Source organism: Mustelus asterias, chromosome 17, assembly GCF_964213995.1.
Source record: "Mustelus asterias chromosome 17, sMusAst1.hap1.1, whole genome shotgun sequence".
In the NCBI taxonomy this organism is placed as follows: domain Eukaryota; kingdom Metazoa; phylum Chordata; class Chondrichthyes; order Carcharhiniformes; family Triakidae; genus Mustelus; species Mustelus asterias.
In genome coordinates, this window is record NC_135817.1 from 14,098,209 (window position 1) to 14,125,408 (window position 27,200).

Below are 27,200 nucleotides of genomic sequence, written 5' to 3' on the forward strand. Positions count from 1 at the left end.
AAATATAATGTAATGAAATTTATTCTTCAACCTCAGCTGTTTGTTTTCCTGTGTTTCTGTTTGATACAAAACTTGTGACTTGTTCATGTGCTGCCAGGTTTGCTGGGGTGTTGGCAGTTCATAAGCTTTGTTTTAACAGTAAACTGGTGGAAACCCACGTTTAAAAATGATCTTGGGTCTGCAAAATGGTTCACGTCGTCAGTGTGGGTTGTTTCGGGTGGTTTCAAAAGTCTTTGTGGTGAGATCTCATGGAACGTTGTGTCTGATGATTAAATTTATCATCACCCCTAATGTGCCAGTCAGCTTGTGGCTGACTGAAGAAAAGATTATTTGAGGACCAGGGGGTCCGAGACTTTTTAAATATTTGGGTGAACAACAACCTCCATGTTGCTTGCCACTGGTTTGATTTTTTTGCCTTACCTGCAACATGGAATTCGTTATACAAGTGAGGAATGGTAGTTGTGTTTTGTGTCTCAGCAAGACGCAAGTTCAGTAACATCCCAGGGTATTTGTGACTGATTTCTTTTAAGCAGTGATTTTTTTTTGGCTGGAAGGCCGCCTTTGGTAGACAGTATTGAGTCTGGTTGAGATTTTCCTCTTCCTGCAGCCCTCCTTTGCTACATTCCATAGACCAAAACGTGAACTGATATCCATGGCTGATGCTCGGGTATGGAGGCCGGGTACCTGATTCGGTTGTGAGTGGGTGTTATCTGTGCCTTCAGATGAGTCACTGCCAATAGGTGAGGTTTGGTAAAATATGTTTTGACCGATAGGTAATTCTGGAACTTTATTAGTTATTGTACATGACTTGGAACCAACTAGGGGCCATAAATACAAAATGGTCACTAATCTATGTTCTATGTTAAGGACAAGCTTGTTTACTCAGAGAATGATTGGAACTTGGTATTATATCAAACAGCTGAATCAAATGGGACTTCAGGAAACGTAGTGGAGGGCATGCCCCTGTCTACATCAACAGTGATGAGAGCTTTAAGCTCCTCGGTGTTCAGATCACCAACAACCTGTCCTGGTCCCTTCACGCCGACGCTATAGCTAAGAAAGCCCACCAATGCCTCTACTGTCTCAGGAGGCTTGTAAGGCTTGGAAAGGGAGATAGTACAGTTGAACACGTGGCTAAAGAGCTGCTGTAGGATGGGGGGGAGGGGGGAAACTTTAGATATGTGGATCACTGGGTTGTCTTCTGGGGAAGGTGGGACCTATACAAGAAGGACAGGTTGCACCTGAACTGAAGGAGCACTAATATCCCGGGCAGGAGGTTTGCCACTGCTTTTTGGGAGGGTTTAAACGAGTGTGGCGGGGGGTGGGAACTTTAACAGCAGGCCAGTAAGTGTAGGGACTGGAGAAGAAAGTGAGACTGAGATAAACATAGTGCAGAGTAAGAGCAGGCAGAGGGAAGCCACGGGGCTTGGTGGGACTGGAGGTCTGGAGTACGTTTGCTTCAATGCATAAAAGTATAACGGTTACCCGATGAACTGAGAGCCTGGATTACTGCATGGAATTATGATGTTGCAATTACAGAAACATGGTTAAAGGAGGGACAGGACTGGCAGCTTAACATTCCGGGATATTGTTGTTTTAGACAAGACAGAAGGGGAAACAAAAGGGTTGGGGGACTTGTCCCGGGGGTAGGGAGCACGTCACAGCTGTGTTGAGGGAGGGCACATTAGAGGGATCGTCTTTGACCACAGATGGAGAGCAATTTGTTAGATGTATCCTGGGGGGCATTTTGATACAGTATGTTGACAATCCAACCAGGGAGGGGGCAATACTAGACTTGGTTATTGGGGAATAAACCAGGCCAGCTGATTGAGGTTTGTGGGGGAGCATTTTGGACTTCACTTGAAATCTGATGGAATTATGGTTATCATGGATAAGGACATTGTGGCTCTCGGGTAAGGGTGCATAATTGGGCGAGGGCCATTTACATCCAAATGAGACAGGAACTGGGAAGGTGGATTGGGAGCGGCTATTTGAGGACAAATCCATGTATGGCATGTAGGAGACTTTTAAAGGCCAGTTGATTTAAGTGTCGGGCAGGCATGTCCCTGCAAAAATGAAGGATAGAAATGGCAGGATTCAGGAACCATAGATGACAAGGGAAATTGTAAGCTTAATCAAAAGGAAGGACTATGCATCTAAGAACTGACGAAGCCCTTGAGGAGTATCATGAAAGTAGGAAGGAACTTAAACATGGAATTAGGAGGGCTGAAAGGGGCCATGAAATGTCTTTAGCAAACAGGGTCAAGGAGAATGCCAAGGCTTTTTATGTATATATGAGGAGCAAGAGGGTAGCAGGAGAAAGAGTAGGCCCACTCAAGGACAGTGAAGGGAAGTTACGCGTGGAGCCACAGGAAGTGGGTGAGATCCTTAATGAGTACTTTGTGCCGGTATTCACCAAGGAGAAGGACATGACGGATGTTGAGGTCAGGGATAGGTGTGTGAATGCTCGAGAGAATGTCAATATATCAAAGGAAGAAGTGTTGAGTATCCTAAATTGCATTAAGGTAGACAAGTCCCTGGGGCCAGATGGGATCTATCCCAGGTTACTGCGGGAGGCAAGGGAAGAAATAGCTGGGGCCTTAACCGATATCTTCATATCCTCACTGACCACAGGTGAGGTTCCAGAGGACTGGAGAATAGCCAATGTTGTTCCCTTGTTTAAGAAAGGAAGCAGGGATAATTCAGGAAATTAGTGAGCCTGACATCAGTGGTGGGGAAGCTTTTGGAGAAAATACTGAGGGACAGGATACATGCACATTTAGAAACATAGAAAAACTACAGCACAAACAGGCCGTTCGGCCCCACAAGTTGTGCCGAACATATCCCTACCTTTTAGGCCGACCTATAACCCTCCATCCTATTAAGTCCCATGTACTCATCCAGGAGTCTCTTAAAAGACCCTATTGAGTTTGCCTCCACCACCACTGACGGCAGCCGATTCCACTCACCCACCACCCTCTGTATGAAAAACTTCCCCCTAAAACACCCCTGTACCTACCCCCCAGCACCTTAAACCTGTGTCCTCTTGTCGCAGCCATTGCCACCCTGGGAAAAAGCCTCTGAGAGTCCACCTGATCTATGCCTCTCAACATCTTATATACCTCTATTAGGTCTCCTCTCATCCTACGTCTCTCCAAGGAGAAAAGACCGAGCTCCCTCAGCCTATCCTCATAAGGCATGCCACTCAATCCAGGCAACATCCTTGTAAATCGCCTCTGCACTCTTTCAATCTTTTCCACATCCTTCCTATAGTGAGGCGACCAGAACTGAGCACAGTATTCCAAGTGGGGTCTGACGAGTGTCGTATACAGCTGCATCATTATCCCCGGACTCCTAAACTCAATCCCTCGATTGATAAAGGCCAGCACACCATACGCCTTCGTAACCACCACCTCCACTTGTGGGGCCAATTTTAGTGTCCTATGGACCCAGACCCCAAGGTCCTTCTGATCCTCTACTATACTAAGAGTCTTTCCCTTAATATTGTACTCCTCCATCCCATTTGACCTGCCAAAATGGACCACTACGCATTTATCTGGGTTGAAGTCCATCTGCCACTTCTCCACCCAGTCTTGCATCCTATCTATGTCCCTCTGTAACTTCTGACATCCCTCCAGACTATCCACAACCCCACCAACCTTCGTGTCGTCGGCAAACTTACCAACCCATCCCTCCACTTCCTCATCCAGGTCATTTATGAAAATGACAAACAGCAAGGGTCCCAGAACAGATCCCTGGGGCACACCACTGGTGACCGACCTCCATTTAGAAAAAGACCCATCTATACCCACTCTCTGCCTCCTTTGGGCAAGCCAGTTCTGGATCCACAGGGCAGCAGCACCTTGGATCCCATGCCCCCTCTCTTTTTCTAGAAGCCTTGCATGGGGGACCTTTGGAAGAAAATGGACTAGTTAGTGACAAGCAGCATGGTTTTGTACAGGGAAGGTCATGTCTGACCAACTTGATTGAGGTTTTTGAAGAGATGGCAAAGATAATTGAGGGAAGGGCTGTGGATGTCGTTTATGCTGGTGTTCTGCAGGGATCAGTGCTGGGACCTCTGTTTGTCATACATATTAATGATCTGGAGGAAAATGTGGGTGGTCTGATTAGTAAGTTTGCAGATGGCGCGATGATTGGTGGAGTTGTTGATAGTGCTGGGGATTGTCAGAGGATACAACAGGATAGATATCCTGTTGTATCCAATCTATCTATGGATAGATATCCAATCTATATAGATTGGAGACTTGGGCAGAAAAATGTCAGAAGTTTAATCTGGACAAATGCGAGGTGATGCATTTTAGAGGATCAAAATTGAGGTGTGAATTATACTGTAAATGGCAGAACCCTTGGGAACGTTCACATACTGAGGGATCTGAGCAAGCGAGTCCATAGTTCCCTAAAAGTGGCAACACAGGTAGCCATGGTGATTAAGAATGCAAAGGGCCTGCTTGCTACTAACCAATTTTTAAAGATGCGCTGTAGAGAGCATCCTTTCTGGGTGTATCACAGCTTCATATGACTCCTGCTCTGTTTAAGACCGCAAGAAACTACGAAGGGTTGTGAACAAAGCCCAGTTCATCATGCAAACCAGTCTCCCATCCATTAATTCCATTTACACTTCCTGCTGCCTCGGAATACTCTTCCATCTTCTTCTGTTGGGGAAAAAGATACAAAAGTCCTTACTTACCAACTGACTCGAACAGCTTCTTCCCTGCTGCCATCAGATTTTTGAATGGATCTACCATGTATTATGCTGATCTTTCTCTACACCCGATCTGTAACTGCAACACTTTATTCTGCGCACTCTCCTTTCTTTCACCCCATACTACTCTATGAAAGGTATGTTTTGTCTGTATAGAGCGCAAGAAACAATACTTTTCACTGTGTATACTAAAACATGTGACAATAATAAATCAAATAAGGGGAAGTTATATAAAGCTAAAGGAGAGAGGGATCCTAGACTTTATCGATTGGATGAGCTGGACTAAAGTGGATGGAGGCTGGTTTCGAGTAAGAACACTGGCTTAGAGCTGTTGGTTCAAATGTCTGTACGGTAAATTCAATTTCATAGTGAAAAGAATCAAAGCGATACTACCTTTTAACATTTGAATTTTCGTTTCAACAGATGCAGTTTATGCTGCTTTTTAGTCGGCAGGGGAAACTTCGACTGCAAAAATGGTATGTTCCCCTGTCAGACAAAGAGAAGAAAAAGATTACACGAGAGCTTGTCCAGACAGTCTTGGCTCGCAAACCCAAGATGTGCAGCTTCCTGGAATGGAGAGACCTGAAGATTGTATATAAAAGGTTGGAATCCAGACATTCTCTTTTAGCTCTCAAATGTATGTACTGTTATTGGAATAATCATTAACACAGAAAAAATTATTCCTCAACAGGGATATCAGTGAAGTAAAGTTGTTGTCCGTCAGTGAGGAGTGTGGGGGAGGTGCCTGGGTGTGCATGTTGATGATTGGGAGACGGGTCAGGAGAGGGAGCCTTTGGGGCTGGCGAGTGGGTCAAGTCGGGGACTGGGCTACAGGGGTACGTGGAGGGATGGGGGTGAGGGTGACAAGTTGGCGGGTGGGTGAGAGGAGAACGTGGGGGGCAAGGGGGGCGTCAGGGGTGCGTGGGGAGGATGGGGGGTGCGTGGAGGGGGGATGGGGGCGTAAACGGAGGGATGGGGCGCGCGCGGGGGGGTTGCGTGTGAGGGGAGGGGGGTGTGCGTGGAGGAGTGTGGGGGGGGCGTGTGTGGGGGGTGCGGGGGGTCGTGCACGGGGGGGCGTGCGTGTGGGGGTGTGTGGGGGGGGCGCACACGTGGGGGGAGTGCGTGTGTGGGGGGGTGCACGCGTGGGCGTGTGTGGGGGGGGTGCGTGTGTGGGGGGGGTGCGTGTGTGGGGGGGGTGCGTGTGTGGGGGGGGTGCGTGTGTGGGGGGGGGCGCACGGGTGGGGGTGAGTGAGGGGGGGCGCACGGGTGGGGGTGAGTGAGGGGGGGCGCGCGCGTGGGGGTGTGAGGGGGCGCACGCGTGGGGGTGTGTGGGGGGGGTGCACGCGTGGGGGTGTGTGGGGGGGTGCACGCGTGGGGGTGTGTGAGGGGGGGCGCACGCGTGGGGGTGTGTGGGGGGGGGCGCAGGCGTGGGGGGAGGTGCGCGCGCGTGGGGGGAGGTGCGCGCGCGTGGGGGGAGGTGCGCGCGCGTGGGGGGAGGTGCGCGCGCGTGGGGGGAGGTGCGCGCGCGTGGGGGGAGGTGCGCGCGCGTGGGGGGAGGTGCGCGCGCGTGGGGGGAGGTGCGCGCGCGTGGGGGGAGGTGCGCGCGCGTGGGGGGAGGCGCGCGCGCGTGGGGGGCGTGCTCGGAGGGGCGTGGGGGCGGGGCGCAGGCGTGGGGGAGGCGCGCGCGCACGTGGGGGGAGGCGCGCGCGCGTGGGGGTTGCGCGCGTGGGGGGCGTGCTCGGAGGGGCGTGGGGGCGGGGCGCGCCCGGAGGGGCATGGGGGCGGGCTTGCGTGGTGGGCGCACTCGGAGGGGCGTGGGGGCGGGCGCGCCCGGCTGGGCGTGGGGGCGGGCACACGTGGGAGGGGAACGGGGGCGGGCGCGCGCTAAGGGGGGCGGGGGCGCGGGGCCTGGCGCGCGTTGGGACTGTGGAGGACGTGCAGGGGCGAGGGTGATGTCCGCGGCACGCGGCGTGGTTGGCGGGGCATATGGCGGGTGAGGGGGGGTGGGACCGGTGAGCCCGCGTGGGGACAGAGTGGGGGGTATGCGTGCGCAGGTGGAGGATGCATATGGGGGCATGATGGGGGGGTCGCCAGGTTCACTGGTGGGGGGGGGTGCGCGCGGTGGGCTGATGGGGGGGCGAGACGGGGGGGATTTAGGGGTGAGAGGGGCGCGCCGGAGGGATGGGGGGCAAGAGGGGGTGCGAGAGGGTCGTGATGGGGGGGGGGGTTGGTGAGAGGGGCATGCTGGGGGGGTGGAGGTGGGCGAGAGGGGTCGTGAGTGGGTGGAGCGTTATTATGCGGGTGGGCATGTTGGAGGCATGGCACAGTGGATGGGGCGGGGGTCAGGATGCTGGTGGGTTTGTGGATGCGGAAGGAGCGTTGTGTCGGTGTGGGCAAGGTAAGGTGTCGCATCTATTGGCGAGGGTTGGGGGTGTATGTTGGGGAGGCGTGGGCAGGCGAGGTGGGGTCAGTCGTCAGTGTTCTGGGTTGATGTGTTCAGGTAGGTTGTGATTATTTTAATAACTAATGTGACTCAAACATGTTTATGTAGGTATGCAAGTCTTTATTTCTGCTGTGCCATTGAGGACCAGGACAATGAGCTCATAACCCTTGAGATCATCCATCGTTATGTTGAACTTCTCGACAAGTATTTTGGAAGTGTGAGTTGACAAATCTTGATTTATTGCACATTTCACCTCCACCCTCGTGAACAGCAAATGTGGCTGATATTTAAAATTGGAAGGTGTGATAGATAGATTATGAAGTCATGCACCACTTCGTCAGTCCATTTCATACACAATTGAACAGATTTATCTGCTTGAGTGCTGTTTATTCTTGTGTTTCTAAGTGGACCCAATCAGCCATGACCTTATTGAATGGTGGAGTAGTCTCGATGGACTGAATGGCCTCCTGCTCTTATTTCTGATGTTCCTTTGTAGCAAAATTTTATAATTGATCTGAGATCTTTAGCACGTGGTATAAATCAATTCGGAGAAACGTTATAACATTCTGTAAAAGGGGTGATATAAATTTAACCCCATTTATTACAAGATTAATTGAAAGGCTGGAATTATTATTGCTATGTGACACTTAACCTTAATTCTCACCTATCCGAATCTGGAAGTATGTAGTTATTGCAACTGACAAAAAAGGGATATAAAATGATGAGGGAAATGAAGCAAAATATATCCTACAATAATTGTAGTTTATAAAGTAAGCTTTAATGTGTACTAAACAGTAGCAAATCAGCAACTTGCACAATTACTTCATTCTCCAAACCTGAGGTTCCATGTCACAATAGCAACATCTGTTAATGTTGTGGCGATTAAAGACCGATAAACACTTACTAAACATTACATCTGTTCGTGAAGACAAATGCTGACATGAAGCTACTCACTTCATGGTTGGCGTTGGAACTCCTGCATGCCTTGTATTTGCAGATTAAAAACTTATTGGGCCTATTTGTGACAAAAAATTAGTTACTCAAGTTACAAAATATTATTTGTGCTATTATTTGGTGAGATCTAAACCAAAGTGTACAGTGTAATCACCATATTTTTGTTTTCTTTCTCTTGAAGGTCTGTGAACTTGACATTATCTTTAACTTTGAAAAGGCTTATTTTATCCTGGATGAGTTCTTGTTAGGAGGGGAGGTGCAGGAGACCTCAAAGAAGAATGTACTGAAAGCAATCGAGCAAGCTGATCTGCTGCAGGAGGTACGAGTTGAGAAATGTACTTGCCACAGCATGAGCATGTTTAGTTATGGCAGAAGCAATTATCCTTGTACTAATTTTAACTCGAAAGTTCTGCTTTGATTGCAAAGCAATTTCCTTCCTTTGTGTTTGCGATATGTTGTGTGTACATTGAAGTTGCTTGTTTTGACAGAAGTAGAATTTGTAGCTAAAATTATTTGCATAGATGTAAAGGTGTGCGGGTCTTAATTTTTTTTAAAATGACCTTTGTTCTACCTTTACTGGCTTTGGTCACTTAAGGCAGCCATGATCCCGCAGATATGACCATTTCTGGCTTTTTAACACTCTCCACTTTATCTTTTGTTCTATATTGTGCTACTTTTTCCCTCTTCCTCCATAAATTCGCCTTTATTTAGAGTGCTTGCTTTCTCATTTTGGTTTGAAACAGGCTACAGCCGTATGAGTTTAGCTCCCTCCTTGTTACTTACATGTGCTGCTTTACTGTTCCATTGCTGGAACTCAAAACGTTGACTCACTTTTACGATACTTTTCAGGTATAGTTGAGTGTTACTACAGAGAGCCAAATGTACAGTATTGTGCAAAGTTTAATTGTAGAACAAGCAGCGTGTTGGAATAACTTGGTGACTGAGCATTACTGTGTTCTTTGCTGAGAATAATTCTACACGGACTCTGCAGAATTGCGTCTCCCTAAATCTAATTATTACCAGGAGGTATTTGTATAAAAATATTCAACAAATAGATTGAAGTATCCCATTGTTCCTCAGGTTGCACAATGGTGCACAGTCTGTTAGGTTTCACCCTGACCTAAGCTTCAAGCTCCATGGCCATCATTTATTCTACCTCTGCAACTTTTTGTTTTTACGTTGGCATGACTGAAATCTTCACTTCCTACTTTGGGCTTGATAACTTTTCCTAATGTCTGCTTACTTTCTTACTGGATTCTATGCTATGTAAAGTCCCAACTTGTTCACAGACCTCCTGATGGCATCCTCTCCAGCCCTTTGTTCATTGACATATTGATATCTTTTGGATTTCTGTTCTTTATCAATGACTGTAAAGATTCTGTGGTACTGTTCAAAGAAGCGACGTAGAGATCTCCCAGGGTCCTGACCAATATTTATCCCTCAATCACCATCCCTTATGTTTAAAAATATATCCTACCATGGATCACCGTGCAGTTTGTGGGACCTTGCTGGGAAAAATAGGCTGCTGTGCTTTGTCACATCACACCAGCAACTGCACTTTGACTGTAAATGTTTTGGGATGTACTGAGGATGTAAAAGCTGCTATAGAAATACCCATCCTTTTGTTTCCATTGCGATCAGTTTGGTAAACTTCTATCCAAGGAATCAGCTGCTTTGTAGGTCATCAATCTGATTCAAATCTGACCAGTAATTACACACCAATATTCTAACGTGTTGATTTGCCAAAGTTTATGGAAATTATCATAGAACATAGAACATAGAAAGCCACAGCACAAACAGGCCCTTCGGCCCACAAGTTGCGCCGATCACATCCCCACCTCTAGGCCTATCTATAGCCCTCAATCCCATTAAATCCCATGTACTCATCCAGAAGTCTCTTAAAAGACCCCAACGAGTTTGCCTCCACCACCACCGACGTCAGCCGATTCCACTCACCCACCACCCTCTGAGTGAAAAACTTACCCCTGACATCCCCCCTGTACCTACCCCCCAGCACCTTAAACCTGTGTCCTCTCGTAGCAACCATTTCAGCCCTTGGAAATAGCCTCTGAGAGTCCACCCTATCCAGACCCCTCAACATCTTGTAAACCTCTATCAGGTCACCTCTCATCCTTCGTCTCTCCAGGGAGAAGAGACCAAGCTCCCTCAACCTAATAGATTGAGGGAACCTAATAATGATTGAGTACCGCTCCAATCACAAACTATCATCCATTTATTCATTTGGCTTCATGCTATGTTCATTTCCTTGTGACAGTCTCACTCTCTGAGTCCATGAATGGAGAATTTTGCTGCCAGATGTATGCAAGACCCAAAGCTATTATCAAGATATTGGCATTGCTACCTCATCAAGAAGCTGACCTCTTGTTAGCAATTGCTGAAATAGATGTACAACTTCCTCAGAACACACACACACAAGGTTCATAGAATCTTGGAATCTACAAAGCTGAAGGAGACCATCTGGCCCATCGAGCCTGCACCGACAACAATCCCACCCAGGTCCTATCCCGTAACCCCACATATTTACCCGCCTAATCCCTGACACTAAGGGCAATTTATCATGGCCAGTCAATGATGGTTGGGAGCTCAGTTGAATTACTAACACAAAACTCCTTTTCTTGATGGTTTGCACTGGGACAACTGGCAGCAAAATGGCTTGGAGCACTGATGTCAGAATGGGAATGTGGAAGGCTATCTACCCTTCAATCTGCCACTGCTTGTCTATATATGCACGATAAGGGAATGTTGAAGGGAAAACTACTCCCAGTATATCCAGTCAGCTAGTGGGCTACTTGCCTCTAACAGTGCAAACATACCAGAGCACTTCACAAAAACAAAAGGAAATCAAGTAGTAGTAGAAGAATGAAGATGATGGCTAAAGACACAATCAATGATTCTAAATTATATCCAAGTAAAATGGTAACCTTTTATGGGACAAGTTGTAAGTAACATTCGCGCCACACAAATGCCAGGCAATGACCATCACCAATAAGAGACACTCTAACTACCGCCCTTTGACATTCAATGGTGTAACCATCACTGAATCTCCCACTGTCAACATCCTTGGGGTTACCATTGACCAGAAACTCAACTGGACTCACCACAGTGGCTACAAGAGCAAGTCAGAGGCTAGGAATACTATGGCGAGTAACTCACCTCCTGAATCCCCAAAGTCTATCCAGCATCTACAAGGCACAAGTCAGGAGTGTGATGGAATACTCCCCACTTGCCTGGATGGGTGCATCTCCAACAACACTCGAAGCTTGACACCATCTAGGACAAAGCAGCCCGCTTGATTGACACCACATCTACAAACATTCAATCCCTCCACTACCAACGCTCAGTAGCAGCAGTGTGTACTATCTACAAGTGCACTGCAGCAATTCACCAAAGATCCTTAGACAGCACCTTCCAAACCCACGACCACTTCCATCTAGAAGGACAAGGGCAGCAGATAAATGGGAACACCGCCACCTGCAAGTTCCGCTCCAAGCCACTCACCATCCTGACTTGGAAATATATTGCTGTTCCTTCGCAGTCACTGGATCAAAATTCTGGAATTCCCTCCCTCACGGCATTGTGGGTCAACCCACAGAACATGGACTGCAGCGATTCAAGAAGGCAGCTCACCACCACCTCAAGGGTAGCTAGGGATGGGCAATAAATGCTGGCCGGCCAGCGACGCCCATGTCCCGCAAATGAATAAAAGAAAGTTGTGTCTCATAATAGACAATAATTTAGCTTCCCTTTCTCTGTTTTCTGGGAGTCTCAATTGTTGGTTGTTTTAGACATTGAGAGGTTTAAGACGATTAGAGAGTTTGATGGAGTAGCAGAAAGAGAGAAGCTATTTCTTGTAGAGAGGGTGTGCAGAACAAAGGGGCTCAACATTAAACTTGGAGCTAAGGCGTTCAGGGGTGATGTTAGAAAGTACTTCTTCATAGAAAGTAATAGAAATCTTACACTGTCCCGCAGACTGCAAATGAGGTTTGGGATCAATAGAAAGCTTCTAAACTTGGGCTGGATAAACCTTTGTAAGGTCAGTAGTGTCTGTGTGGGTTTCCTCTGGGTGCTCCAGTTTCCTCCCACAGTCCAAAGATGTGTGAGGTAGATTGACCATGCTAAATTGCTCCTTACTGCCAGAGGGATTAGTGGGGTTACAGGGAAAGGCCCTGGGTGGGATTGTTGTCAGTGCAGACTTGATGGGCCGAATAGCCTCCCCCTGCGCTGTATTTTTCTATGATTCTGTGAGTAGTATTGAGGGTCAGTAAATGGAGTTGAAACATAGATCAGCCATCATTGAGTTGAATTGCAGACCAGCAGTAAGGGGCTGAATGGCTTCTGCTTGTTAGAAGCAACCTCAGCTAAAAGAAAATGAAATGGCTTACCAAAAATCTTGTGGCTAACTGGGCTGAATTGTTAAATCTTTCATAACCTTTCAGTGTACAGAAAGAAGAAATTAAAGGAATTGCATTTCTCAAAGGTACCCAATAACCAATCCAAATGGTACAACAATTCTGATTTTTTGCATATATCTATAATTTTACAAATTCCTTTATAACTTGCTGATGAATATTACTACACCAGGTTAAAGTCCAACAGGTTTATTTGGTAGCACAAGCCACAAGCTTTCAGAGCGCTGCCCCTTCATCAGGTGAATGGGAGTTCTGTTCACAAACAGGGCATATAAAGACACAAACTTGATTTACCAAATAATGGTTGGAATGCGAGTCTTTACAGGTAATCAAGTCTTAAAGGTACAGACAATGTGAGTGGAGCGAGCGTTAAGCACAGGTTAAAGAGATGTGTATTGTCTCCAGCCAGGACAGTTAGTGAGATTTTGCAAGTCCAGGCAAGTCGTGGGGGTTACAGATAGTATGACATGAACCCAAGATCCCGGTTGAGGCCGTCCTCGTGTGTGCGGAACTTGGCTATCAGTCTCTGCTCAGCGACTGTGCGTTGTCGTGTGTCGTGAAGGCCGCCTTGGAGAACACTTACCCGAAAATCAGAGGCCGAATGCCCGTGACTGCTGAAGTGTTCCCCAACAGGAAAAGAACACTCTTGCCTGGTGAATGTCGAGCGGTGTTCATTCATCTGCTGTCGGAGCGTCTGCATGATCTCCCCAATGTACCATGCCTCGGGACATCCTTTCCTACTACACAACGTTGGCCAAGTTGCAAGTGTATGTACAGTGTACCTAGTGGATGGTGTTCTCACGTGAGATGATGGCATTCATGTCGATGATCCGGCATGTCTTGCAGAGGTTGCTTTGGCAGGGTTGTGTGGTGTCATGGTCACTGTTCTCCTGAAGGCTGGGTAGTGTGCTGCGGACAATGGTCTGTTTGAGGTTGTGCGGTTGTTTGAAGGCAAGAAGTGGGGGATGACCTTGGTGAGATGTTCGTCTTCATCGATTACATGTTGAAGGCTCCGGAGAAGATGTCGTAGCTTCTCCGCTCCGGGGAAGTACTGGACGATGAAGGGTACTCTGTCTGCCATGTCCCATGTTTGTCTTCTGAGGAGATTGGTGCGGTTTTTCGCTGTGGCGCGTCGGAACTGTCGATCGATGAGTCGAGCGCCATATCCTGGGGTTTTTTTTAGGGCATCTTTCAGCGTCTGGAGGTGTCTGCTGCGATCCTCCTCATCTGAGCAGATCCTGTGTATATGGAGGGCTTGTCCGTAGGGGATGGCTTCTTTAACGTGTTTAGGGTGGAAGCTGGAGAAGTGGGGCATCGTGAGGTTATCCGTGGGCTTGCGGTACAGTGAAGTGCTGAGGTGACCGTCCTTGATGGAGATGCGTGTGTCCAAGAATGCAACCGATTCTGGAGAGTAGTCCATGGTGAGTCTGATGGTGGGATGGAACTTGTTGATGTCATCATATAGTTGTTTCAGTGATTGTTCACCATGAGTCCAAAGGAAGAAAATGTCATCGATGTATCGAGTGTATAGCATCGGTTGAAGGTCCTGTGCAGTGAAGAGGTCTTGTTCGAACCTGTGCATGAAGATGTTGGCATATTGAGGTGCGAATTTGGTCCCCCATGGCTGTTCCGTGTGTCTGGATGAAGAACTGGTTGTTGAAGGTGAAGACATTGTGGTCCAGGAGGAAGCGGATGAGTTGTAAAATTGAATCTGGAAACTGGCAGCAGTTGGCGTTGAGTAATGAGGCAGTTGCAGCAATGCCATCGCCGTGGGGGATGCTGGTGTAGAGTGCCGAGACATTCATTGTGACGAGGAGTGCTCCTGATTCAACTGCTCCATGTGAGCAGAGTTTCTGTAGGAAGTCTGTAGTGTCGCGACAAAAGCTGGGGGTTCTTTGTACAATGGGCTTCAGGATGTCCTCAACATAGCCGGAGAGTTTCTCGTACAGGGTCCCATGTTAAAAGGTTAGACTTTAACCTGGTGTTGTGAGACTTCTTACTGTGCTTACCCCAGTCCAACGCCGGCATCTCCACATCATGAATGTTACTACCACATAGACTGCAACAGTTGAAGAAGGAAGCTCACCATCACCACCTTGAGGGCAATTAGGGATGGACAGTAAATGTTGGTCTTGTCAGTGATGTGCACATTCTGTGAACATTTTTTTAAAACCTCTTTTAATGGTTTCTGCTGGAACCTCTCTGGGCTTTTGACTGTCCTGACAAGATCTAGTTTGGTTATATACAAATACTCAAGTCCCTGGATTGCATGGAACAGCTTTCTGGCCATCGAATTTAGTTTCTGCACAATTGTCATCATGTATGTTAATCTGAATATGCCATTTTGGTGGCTTCTGTTGAGTGTTTTAACTGGAATTTATTCTGAATAGACATTTGAAACCTGTCACGTTTCATGCTGACTATCTTCTGTAATAGAATATATGCAAGCCTGATTACTCCTGTAGAGTCTGATCCATACTGCAGCTATTATGATCTCTACTGCCGATTGCTGTACATTTGGGTGCTGTGTAGTTAAAAACAAAATGACAGTTTAATTTTTTGATATTTCTGTATCATTGATATAGTTCCCTGTAGATTGCTTTCTTTCCCCTCTCTTTTTCCCCCCTCTCTTTTTCCCCCCACCCCCCGCACATGCATGCTAACATGTTATTATTCATAAGGTGGCCTATTCATGTGCCTCTAATCAGTGTGCTAGATGTGCTTAAGAGTGTCCTTGGCCTGTGTAGATTACTTTCTCTGCTGGCTTAAAGTTAGACGAGGAAGCTGCTGTGTTGTTTCTGGGTTGTCACCCGGTACATGATGCATCTGTGCACTGGCAAACCCCCCACTGACCCCCTCCTGAACCAAATGTCATGTTCATCTGGTAGGTTTTGACAATCCTCTGGACATTTGAATATGCATTTGTGTTGTATCAAAATGAGAGTCTAGCTCTTTAACTGTGACTGGTAAATACGTCATCCACACAGCTATTTATTTGCAGATTTCTATTACAGGAACCTGCTTCATGTTACAGATATGCTGATTAAAATGATTATTTAACCTTTTTAACAGTTATGGCAATTTTCAAAAATGTATGGTGTACCTTGTAGCCTCCAATTTGATGCTAGTATTCATAAAGATGGACAACCTCAGAATCCAAACTGCCAGTTATTGGTGTAGTGTATATAAATCAAGGCTATATTGGCTATACACAGGTGAGTGTGAAGTGATAATGAGCATATTGCACTGTAGCTGCCCAAATATAGGACATTTTGATCTGTTTTTATAGAAATTATGATGTGGGCAGTTGAAGGAATTAATGTATGGTGGGGCGGAAGAATTTAGGTAGTGAAGTGAACATAAGTTACCTGTCTAATTTATCCTGTCACCATTTGCATTAGTATCGAGTTCACTTGACTGGAATAGATCAGTGGATCAAATGTAATTAATTTCCTTGCGTTTTAAAATCTCTCATCTAGCCAAATAATTCCGACTTTTATTTTATGGATCATTTCTGTTCTAACAAATACAATTAATATGTAGTTTCATATTTCTCTTATTTCCTGATGATCACAATGCATCTTCCCTAGAGTAGATGAATAATCAATGCTTTTAACACAAGCCTAATTACCTTTAGTGTTTACTGTAAATTGCAGGGCTCGAAAAAATGTAATCATGGTTACCAATCTTAATGAACTGAAACCTTGTGTGTACACATTGGGACCTTTTCATGATGACTGCCATCTTGTGGTCTGTCTTGGAATAAACTCAAAGATCACTCTTGGCTATCAGTCAATAGGGTAAATGGTCTCAGTTGACATTTCAACCACTCAATTTCAAAGGGCAGCTCAGAGATGAGAAACGATAAAGGGAACAAAAGGTAAGATGAAATTTGTGCTTTAGGAAGAATTTGGTGGATAAATACACTGCCCTGATGTAACAGTGAGTGTGATGCACTCAGAAGGTCACAGGCTGTGTTGCTGATCTTATCTGAGCTCCTGGGAAATGGCTGGTCCTTGTTTTGGCCGACAATGAGGTTTACAGGTCACCCCTTCGAGTTCTCTTTGACAGGCTTCTGAACCAATTCTAGTTTTTAATACATTTGAATTGTCAATAACTCTCTAAAGTAATTTTCTCCACACATTCCTGCATGTTTTTAAGAGGGATGAACTGAGGCATATGAAGACACAAACTCAATTTACAAAATAATGATTGGAATGCGAGTCTTTACAGGTAATCAAGTCTTAAAGGTACAGACAATGTGAGTGGAGAGAGTGTTAAGCACAGGTTAAAGAGATGTGTACTGTCTCCAGCCAGGACAGTTAGTGAGATTTTGCAAGTCCAGGCAAGTCATAGAAATCATAGAATCATAGAAATCATAGAAACCCTACAGTGCAGAAGGAGGCCATTCGGCCCATCTAGACTGCACCGACCACAATCCCACCCAGGCCCCACCCCCACATATTTACCCGCCAATCCCTCTAACTACGCATCTCGGGGACAATTTTTAACCTGGCCAATCAACCTAACCTGCACATCTTTGGATTGTGGGAGGAAACCGGAGCACCCGGAGGAAACCCACGCAGACACGAGGAGAATGTGCAAACTCCACACAGACTGTGACCCGAGCCGGGAATCGAACCCGGGACCCTGGAGCAGTGCTAACCACTGTGCTACCGTGCCGCCCAGTCGTGGGGGTTCGCGCCATGGCGAAAAACCGCACCGACCTCCTCAGAAGACAAACATGGGACATGGTGGACAGAGTACCCTTCGTCGTTCAGTACTTCCCCGGAGTGGAGAAGCTACGACATCTTCTCCGGAGCCTTCAATATGTCATTGATGAAGACGAACATCTCGCCAAGGCCATCCCCACACCCCCACTTCTTGCCTTCAAACAACCGCACAACCTCAAACAGACCATTGTCCGCAGCAAACTACCCAGCCTTCTGGAGAACAGTGACCATGACACCACACAACCTGCCACAGCAAACTCTGCAAGACGTGCCGGATCATCGACACGGATGCCTATATCATCTCATGTGAGAACACCATCCACCAGGTACACAGTACATACTCTTGCAACTCAGCCAACGTTGTCTACCTGATACGCAGCAGGAAAGGATGTCCCGAGGCATGGTACATTGGGGAGACCATGCAGACGCTACGACAACGGATGAATGAACACCGCTCAACAATCACCAGGCAAGTGTTCTCTTCCTGTTGGGGAGCACTTCAGCAGTCACGGGCATTCGACCTCTGATCTTCGGGTAAGCGTTCTCCAAGGCTGCCTTCACGACACACGACAACGCAGAGCCGCTGAGCAGAGACTGATAGCCAAGTTCTGCACACATGGGGACGGCCTCAACCGGGATCTTGGGTTCATGTCACACTATCTGTAACCCCCACGACTTGCCTGGACTTGCAAAATCTCACTAACTGTCCTGTCTGGAGACAATACACATCTCTTTAACCTGACTTAATGCTCTCTCCACTCACATTGTCTGTACCTTTAAGACTTGATTACCTGTAAAGACTCTCATTCCAATCATTATTCTGTAAATCAAGTTTGTGTCTTTATATGTCCTGTTTGTGAACAGAACTCCCACTCACCTGATGAAGGGGCACCGCTCAGAAAGTTTGTGGCTTGTGCTACCAAATAAACCTGTTGGACTTTAACCTGGTGTTGTGAGACTTCTTACTGTATTTCTACTTCCACATCCAGTTTGGGCCATGTCTGATAAAACCTCAATTTCTCAGTTTGTTCATTTAACAGTTACAACTATTTTGTTTTTCTATTTGATTTCTCTGTGGGTTGGAGGATTCTATCACAAAGGCGACCTTTGACAAGGTACTGCATGTTAGATTGTTGCATAACGTTAAATCTCTCAGAATTCGGGATAAGGTAGCCAATTGGATTGATGACTGAAGACAGAGGGTGGTTGTAGAAGATTATTTTACAAACTGGAAGCCTGTGACCCGCAGTGTACCTCATGGATCAGTGCTGGGTCCACTGTTTATCATTTATATTAATGATTTGGATGGAATTTAGGAGGCATGGTTAGTAAGTTTGGAGATGGCACCAAGATTGGTGGCGTATGGACAGTGAAGAAGATTATCTAGGATTGCAACGGGATCTTGATCAATTGGGCCAGTGGGCTGATGAATGGCAGATGGAGTTTAATTTAGATAAATGCGAAATGATGCATTTTGGTAGATTGAACCAGGGCAGGACTTAGTTAATGGTAGGGCGTTGGGGAGAGTGGTAGAACAAAGAAATCTAGGGATACAGGTTCATAGCTCCTTGAAAGTGGAGTCACAGGTGGATAGAGTGGTGAAGGTATTCGGCATGCTTGGTTTCATTGGTCAGAACATTGAATGCAGGAGTTGGGACGTCTTGTTGAAGTTGTACAAAACGTTGGTATGGCTACATTTGGAATACAGTGTACAGTTCTGGTCACCCTATTATAGAAAGGATATTATTAAACTAGAAAGAGTGCAGAAAAGTTCTGACAGTGGATAGTCAGAAGCTTTTTCCCAGGGTGAAAGAGTCAATTACTAGGGGCATATAGGTTTAGGGGGCAAGGGACAAGGTTTTTACACAGAGGGTGGTGACTTGGTGCCTGGAACTCGGTGCCAGGGGAAGTAGTGGAAGCAGATACGAGTGTGACTTTTAAGGAGTGTCTTGACAAATACATGAATGGGATGGGAATAGAGAAATATGGTCCCCAGAAGGGTAGGGGATTTTAATTCGGATGGGCAGCATAGTCGGTGCAGGCTTGGAGAGCCGAAGGGCCTGTTCCTGTGTTGAAATTTCCTTTGTTCTGAAAGATTTACTAGGATGCGACCGGACTTGATGGTTTGAGTTATAAGGAGAAGCTGGATAGACTTGGACTTTTTTCCCTGCAGCATAGGAGGTTTATAGAAGTCTATAAAATAATGAGGGGTATAGATAAGGTAGAAAGTCAACATCTTTTCCGAAGGTAGGGGAGTCCAGAACTAGAGGGCATAGGTTTAAGATGAGAGGGGAGAGATGAAAAAGGGTCCAGAGGGGCCATTATTTCACACAGGGTGGTGAGTGTCTGGAATGAGCTGCCAGAAGTAGTAGCAGAGGTCAATACAATTTTGTCTTTTAAAAAGCATTTGGACAGTTACATGGGTAAGATGGGTATAGAGGGATATGTGCCAAACGTGGGCAATTGAGAATAGCTTGGTGGTTAAAAACTGGGTGGCATGGACGTGTTGAGCCATCAGAGACTCTTACTAATGTTTTATCTTGTAATACAACATGGAAAAAGCTAGAGCTGGTACGATTTATGGACCAACTGATATTGTCTGGACCCCACCATCTAGCTCTTATTCTATTGATTAAAGAACAAAGAAAATTACAGCATAGGAACAGGCCCTTCGGCCCTCCAAGCCTGCACTGACCATGCTGCCTGAATTAACTAAAACTCCCTCCCCCTCTTCCCATCGTATTCATGGATTTGTCAAGACGCCCCATAAAAGTCACTAGTGTATCCACTTCCACTACCTCCCCTAGCAATGAGTTCCAGCACTCACCATCCTCTGTGTAAAAAAAAATCTGCCTCGTACATCTCATTTGAACCTTGCCCCTCGCACTTTAAACCTGTGTCCCCTAGTAATTGACTCTTCCACCCTGGGAAAAAGGTTCTGACTATCCACTCTGTCCATGCCTCTTATAATCTTGTAGACTTCTACCAGGTTGCCCCTCAACCTCAATCATTCCAGTGAGGACAAACCAAGTTTCTCCAACCTCTCCTCCTAGCTAATGCCCTCCATATCAGGCAACATCCTAGTAAATCTTTTCTGTACCATCTCCAAAGCCTCCACATCCTTCTGGTAGTGTGGCGACCAGAATTGAACGCTATATTCCAAGTGCAGCCTCACTAAGTTTCTATAAAGCTGCAACATGACTTGCCAATTTTTAAACTCAGTGTCCCGGCCGGTGAAGGCAAGCATGCCGTATGCCTTCTTGACTACCTTCTCCACCTGCGTTGCCACTTTCAGTGACCTGTACACCCAGATCCCTTTGCTTATCAATACTCTTAAGGGTTCTGCCATTTAATGTGTACTTCCCATCTATATTAGACATTCCAAAATGCATTACCTCATTTGTCCGGATTAAACTCCATCTGCCATTTCTCCGCCCAAGTCTGATCTATCTCTTGCTGTATCCTCTGGTCCTCATCACTATCCGCAAATCCACCAACCTTTGTTGTCCACAAACTTACTAATCAAACCAGTTACATTTTCCTCAATCATTTATAGATATATATTACAAAGAGCAAATGTCCCAGCACTGATCCCTGAGGATCCCATTTGTCACAGCCCTCTATTCAGAAAAGCACCCTTCCACTGCTACCCTCTGTCTTCTTTGACTGAGTCAGTTTTGTATTCACCTTGCCAGTTCACCTCTGATCCCATGCGATTTCACCTTCTGTACCAGTCTGCTATGAGGGACCTTGTCAAATGCCTTACTGAAGCCCATGTAGACAACATCCACTGCCCTACCCTCACCAATCATCTTCGTCACTTCCTCTCAAAATTCGATCAAGTTAGTGAGACACAACCTCCATTCACTAATACGTCCACTTATTTCCGAGTGGGAATGAATCCTGTCTCGAAGAATCCTCTCCAATAATTTCTCTACCACTGATGTAAGGCTCACCGGCCTGTAATTACCTGGATTATTCTTGCTACCCTTCTTAAACAAAGGACCAACATTAGGTATTCTCCAATCCTCTGGACCTCCCCATAAATTGGCAAGTCATGTTGCAACTTTATAGAACCTCAGTTAACCTGGTGTTGAGACTTCTTACCTCCCTTGTAGCCAGTGAGGATATAAAGATTTCACTCAAGGCCCAGCAATTTACTCCCTTGCCTCTCTCAGTATTCTAGGGTATATCTCATCAGCCCCTGGGGACTTGTCTACCTTGATGTTTCTCAAGAGCCCCAATACTTCCTTTTTGATCTAAACATGACTCAAACTTTCTACACACCCTTTCCCAGACTCATCATCCACCAAGTCCTTCTCTTTGGTGAATACTGATGCAAAGCACTCATTTTAATACCTCGCCCATTTCCTCTAGCTCCACACATAGATTCCCTCCCCTGTCCTTGAGTGGGCCAACCCAATCCCTGGCTACCCTCTTGCTCTTTATATATGCATAGAAAGCCTTGGGATTTTACTTGATCCTGCTGGCTAATGCTTTTTTGTGACTCCTTTTAGCCTTCCTTATTCCTTGCTTAAGTTTCTTTCTGCTTTCTTTGTATTCCACACATGCTTCATGTGTTCCCAGCCTCCTAGCTTTGACAAGTGCTTCCTTTTTCTCTTTGACTAGGCTCACAATATCTCTCGTTATCCAAGGTTCCCAAAACTTGCCATACTTATCCTTCATCTTTACAGGAATGTGCCAGTCCTGAATCCCTATCAATTTACATTTGAAAGCCTCCCACATGCCAGATGTTGATTTGTCCTCGAACCTCTGCCCCCAATCTACATTCTTCAGTTCCTGCCTAATATTGTTGTAATTAGCCTTCCCCCAATTTAGCATCTTAACTTGAGGACTACACTTATCTTTATCCATCAGTACCTTAAAGTTTACTGAATTGTGGTCACTGTTCCCGAACTGCTCCCCTACTGAAACATCGACCACCTGGCCGGGCTCTTTCCCCAATACCAGGTCCAGTACGGCCCCTTCCCTGGTTGGACTATCTACATACTGTCTCAAAAAGCCCTCCTGGATGTTCCTTACAAATTCTGTTCCATCCACGCCCCTAGCACTAACTGAGTCCCAGTCAATACAGGGGAAATTAAAATCTCCCACCACAACAGCCCTGTTACTTTTACACCTTGCCAAAATCTGCCCACATATCTGTTCCTCTATCTCCCGCTGGCAGTTGGGTGGCCTATAGTAAACCCCCAACATTCTGACTACACCCTATTCCTGAGCTCTACCCATATTGCCTCGCTGTATGAGCCCTTCGAAGTGTCCTCCCGCAGTACAACTATGATATCCTCCTTAACCAGTAGTGCAACTCCTCCACCGCTTTTACATCCCCCTCTATCCCGCCTGAAACATCTATATCCTGGAATGTTAAGCTGCCAATCCTGTCTTTCCCTTAACCAAGTCTCTGTAATGGCGACAACAACATAGTTTCTAGTACTAATCCAAGCTCTAAGTTCATCTGCCTTACCCATTATGCTTCTCGCATTGAAACAAATGCACTTCATCCCAGACCCTCTTTGGTTAGTAACCTCACTCTGCTTGCTCTTTCTCTGAGTCTTACTGGCCCTACTCTCTGGTTCCCTGTCAGCTAATCCACCTTTGCTTTGATTCCCACCCCCCCTGCCAAACTAGTTTAAATCCTCCCGTGTGACACGAGCAAACCTGCCGGCCAGAATATTTATGCCCTTCCAGGTTAGATGCAACCCGTTCTTCTTGTACAGGTCCCATGTGCCCAGGAAGAGACCCCAATGGTCCAGATATCTGAAACCCTCCCTCCTACACCAGCTGTTTAGCCATATGTTGAGCTGCACTATCTTTCTATTCCTAGCCTCACTAGCACGTGGCACAGGGTGTAATCCTGAGATTACAACCCTAGAGATCCTGCTTTTTAACTTTCTACCTAACTCCCTAAACTGCTGCTGCAGGACCTCATCACTCTTCTAACACCTATGTCGTTAGCACCGATATGTACCACAACCTCTGGCTGTTCACCCTCTCCCTTCAGAATGCTTTCTGTCCGTTCAGAGACATCCTGGACCCTGGCACCAGAGAGGTAACATACCATCTTTGAGTCTTTCATGTCCACAGAAGCACCTATCTGCACCCCTAACTATAGAGTTCCCAATAACTATTGCTCTAGTCCTCTTTTTCTCTCATTGCTTAACAACAGAGCCAACCGTGGTGCCATTGCTTTGGCTGCTGCTGTTATTCCCTGATAGGCCGTCTCCCCTATCCAAAACAGTATACTTGTTCGAGAGGGGGATGACCACAGAGGATTTCTACACTGACTGCCTGCCCTTTCTAGCAGTCACCCATCTATCTGCCTGCATCATGAGTGTGACCATGTCTCTAAAGCTCCTATCTATAACGCTTTCCGCCACCTTCATGCTCCTAAGTGCATCAAACTGCTGCTCCACCTATCTATGCGGTCTGTAAGGAGCTGCAATTAGGTGCACTTCCTGCAGACATAGTCGTCCGAGACGCTGGAAGTGTCACGGATCTCCCACATCTCACAGATGCAGCACTTAACGCCACCGACTGACATTTCGAGCACCAATTAAATTATTTAAGAAAATTTATAAAACTCTTACCTTCGCTTTTATCTTCTCACAGTGGCCTTTTTTTTTGGTCATAGGAAGGAGGGAGGGAAACACTAATGTAGTGTTTTGGGCTTACCGCTCCTTGACAGCAGATCTTCCGCTTTCCACTTCTTGGTAGATATTGGTCCGACTTCTCCCAGAATGCACCAATGAGTCCCTCAACCGCCTCTACCGGATTAGTTATGAAAGATGATTAAGCTGTCACTTTTGGTCGTATTTGCCAGATGAGTGTATTACAAATGAGCCTATTCATATCTGGGGGTTTTATTTTTGTTTTTAATGTACAAAATCAAAAATGTTAGTTTCTGATCTTTTTCATGGTAAAGCTGTATTTGGTTTAGATATTTAGTAGCAAAGCTTTCATCTTGTGTTAACTCCAGTTTAATATTTTGTTCTTTCATTATCGACAATTCCATAGGAATTGGGATGGTGGCACAGTGGTTAGCACTACTGCCTCGCAGTGCCAGGGACCCGGGTTCGATTCCCAGCTTGGGTCACTGTCTGTGTGGAGTTTGCACGTTCTCCCCGTGTCTGCTTGTTTTCTTCCGGGTGCTCCGGTTTCCTCCCACAGTCCAAAGATGTGAGGGTTAGGTTGATTGGCCATGGCAAATTGCCTCTTAGTGTCAGGCTAAGATACAGCATGGTAAATACTTGAGGTTGAGGGATTAGACCTGGGTGGGACTGTGGTCGGTGCAGACTCAATGGGCCAAATGGCCGCCTTCTATGCTATTGGGATTCTATGATCTTTACACCATTGACAAGTCTCATCAGAATTTTAATATTTTAAAGTTTGTGCTTTCTGACTATGTGATGATTTCTGCGTGCGTAAAACCAAATTGATGTTCCAACAGGTGCTTTTTTGTTGGCCTAGAGTTTTAGCTGGCAGGGTGCAAATATATATGGTTATGGATCCTGTCCCAATCATTTGTGTGCTTGACTTGGGACTGTCCACAAATAATTATTGATTTATGGAGTATTTGTGCTCAAAGTTGAGATTCAATTTTTTCGAGCCCAGATTTTAATTCATTATTGCTGTAGCATACACAGGTCATGAAATAGGAATCCACCAACTAACAATTTCAAAATAAGAATCTACCAACTAACTAACGATTTTGAAGCTTTATGCACCACACTGAATTCAGCAGCCATTTTCAATTATGTTGCAAGATTTTAAATTTGAATGATGTAATGGCTTTATACAGTAGAACTTCAGCTGTTATATTGCTGCGTTCTCCTTCATGTCCTGCTCTTTCTTCCTTGCACTAACCTCTGTTCGTGACCACTGTGCGGGATTGCTGCTAGAGAAACCGTATTGCATGATGATTAATTGTATGAGTTTGTTCTTGTAACGATGTTCCTGTTCCGGCTAAAACCTGGAGGAAAACCAATAATTCTCACATGCTGCTTAATTTTGTGTTTTAGAACCAAAATGAAGACTGGGGAAGTTTGTCAGCTGACGATATCTTATGATTGAAAGAAATCTTAGGCTATTGGCCTGTTATGGCTTCCCATCCAGACCATTGGTAACTATTTTCCCATTTGAGTGGCATGGGTATAATTTGGGAGCATAATGAATGATGCACGTTTGCAGAATTTCTGTGGCATTAATTGCTAAATTTGCCTGATGTGATAGGAAAAGATTGGGGAATAAAAAATTCTTTGAAACAAAAGTAGGTTGGTGATGGTGTTGGTCCTAATTGGAATTTGCATGATTGCAATGACTTGGTGCCTTGTTGCTGCTCCTGTTGTTTGAAGCTAACATTGTGAAAAGGCAATGCTTAACTTGCAGCAGGCTTCTTTCTTTTGAAAACTCTATTCCATCTTCTGTTTAACATTATGATAAAGTAATGGTGCATCAAAATCAAGGATCTGTAACAGGTACAAACATCTCTGTAGATATCCAAGAAGATCTGTCATCTCTTTGAATGTTGGTGTTTCAGGTGATGCTGTGCAGTTGTGATTAAAATGTTTTAAGCCAGTTGGCATTTCGTCAAGTGTTGAGGGAAGAAGTATACCGTCAAAATAGAGTTGAGGAGTGACATCCAACTCCATAGGTTTACATATTACTGATAAATGGTGATAAATAATTTCTAAGGTAATTCATCCTTTATCAATTTCTTCTTTTTATAAAAGAGATTTTAGATTTTCTCTTTATTATAATGTACACAGACAAGTGTACAGAACATATATTTTAAATTATTTACAAACATTTTCCACACTTCGCTGTTTAATTCTCTCAAATGTTCATGAGTCTGCCGATGAGACTATCCCACTGTCACTGTGCGAAAATGTTGGCTTTATTGATAAGTAACCTTTCAAAGTTCAGATTACGGGGGTTGCTTTTTGCAGTAGAAATAAGTGTGGTGGGGCATATGTAGTGGAATTCCTCTGTGTCCCAATGAATCATTGTATGCGGCTATAGCTTGTGGACAATTTGTATGCGGCTATAGCTTGTGGACAATTTGTATGCGGCTATAGCTTGATGGGACGTTGGAAGGCACAAACCTATAAAAGAAACCCATTAAGCCCAAAGTCTGTTTCTTCGGGTACTCATGCAACAGTCATTTCTAGTACAATCCTTGTAGATGTTTATTGTACCATCTCCAGCACTTTTATATCATCAAGTCCAAAGTTGTTTAGTTATTCAAATGTGGCTTGCATAAGATTCTATGTCAGTTTTAATTTTTCAATCTCATTCTTTTAGGACCTGGGTTCAACTTGCAGATAGTGAGAAACATTGTCAGAGGCTACAGAAGGATATAGATAGGCTGGAAATTTGGGCAAAGAAATGGCAGATGGAGTTCAATCCTGATAAATGCGAAGTGATGCATTTTGGTGGGAATAATGTAGGGAGGAGCTACACGATAAATGGAAGAACCATAAAGGGTGTAGAGACGCAGAGGGACCTGGGTGTGCAAGTCCACAGATCTTTGAAGGTGACGTCACAGGTGGAGAAGGTGGTGAAGAAGGCATATGGCATGCTTGCCTTTATAGGACGGGGCATAGAGTATAAAAGTTGGGGTCTGATGTTGCAGATGTATAGAACGTTGGTTCGGCCGCATTTGGAATACTGTGTCCAGTTCTGGTCGCCACACTACCAGAAGGACGTGGAGGCTTTGGAGAATGTACAGAGGAGGTTTACCAGGATGTTGCCTGGTATGGAGGGGCTTGGTTATGAGGAGAGATTGGGGAAACTGGGGTTGTTCTCCTTGGAAAGACGGAGGATGAGGGGAGACTTAATAGAGGTGTATAAAATTATGAAAGGCATAGATAGGGTGAACGGTGGGAAGCTTTTCCCCG

At 45.7% G+C, this 27,200-nt stretch overlaps 1 protein-coding gene across 4 annotated transcripts in view; it reads left to right on the forward strand.

Annotated features, from left to right (window-relative positions):
* The first annotated feature begins 606 nt into the window (after positions 1–606).
* Positions 607–27,200, forward strand: part of LOC144506339 (AP-1 complex subunit sigma-2) — a 47,731-nt gene continuing 21,137 nt past the window's right edge. For 2 of the 4 annotated variants that reach the window (XR_013499891.1, XR_013499889.1), the window contains exons 1-5: positions 607–740; positions 5,147–5,325; positions 7,275–7,383; positions 8,302–8,439; positions 25,323–25,423. Coding sequence is in view for 1 of the 4 variants with exons in the window: in XM_078232312.1 (XP_078088438.1) it covers positions 5,147–5,325; positions 7,275–7,383; positions 8,302–8,439 (426 nt within the window). In the remaining 3 variants the exon portion in view is untranslated. Of the gene's footprint in view, positions 741–5,146; positions 5,326–7,274; positions 7,384–8,301; positions 8,440–25,322; positions 25,424–27,200 lie in introns of those variants that run through there. The other 2 variants (XM_078232312.1, XR_013499890.1) reach the window with 2 other exon arrangements.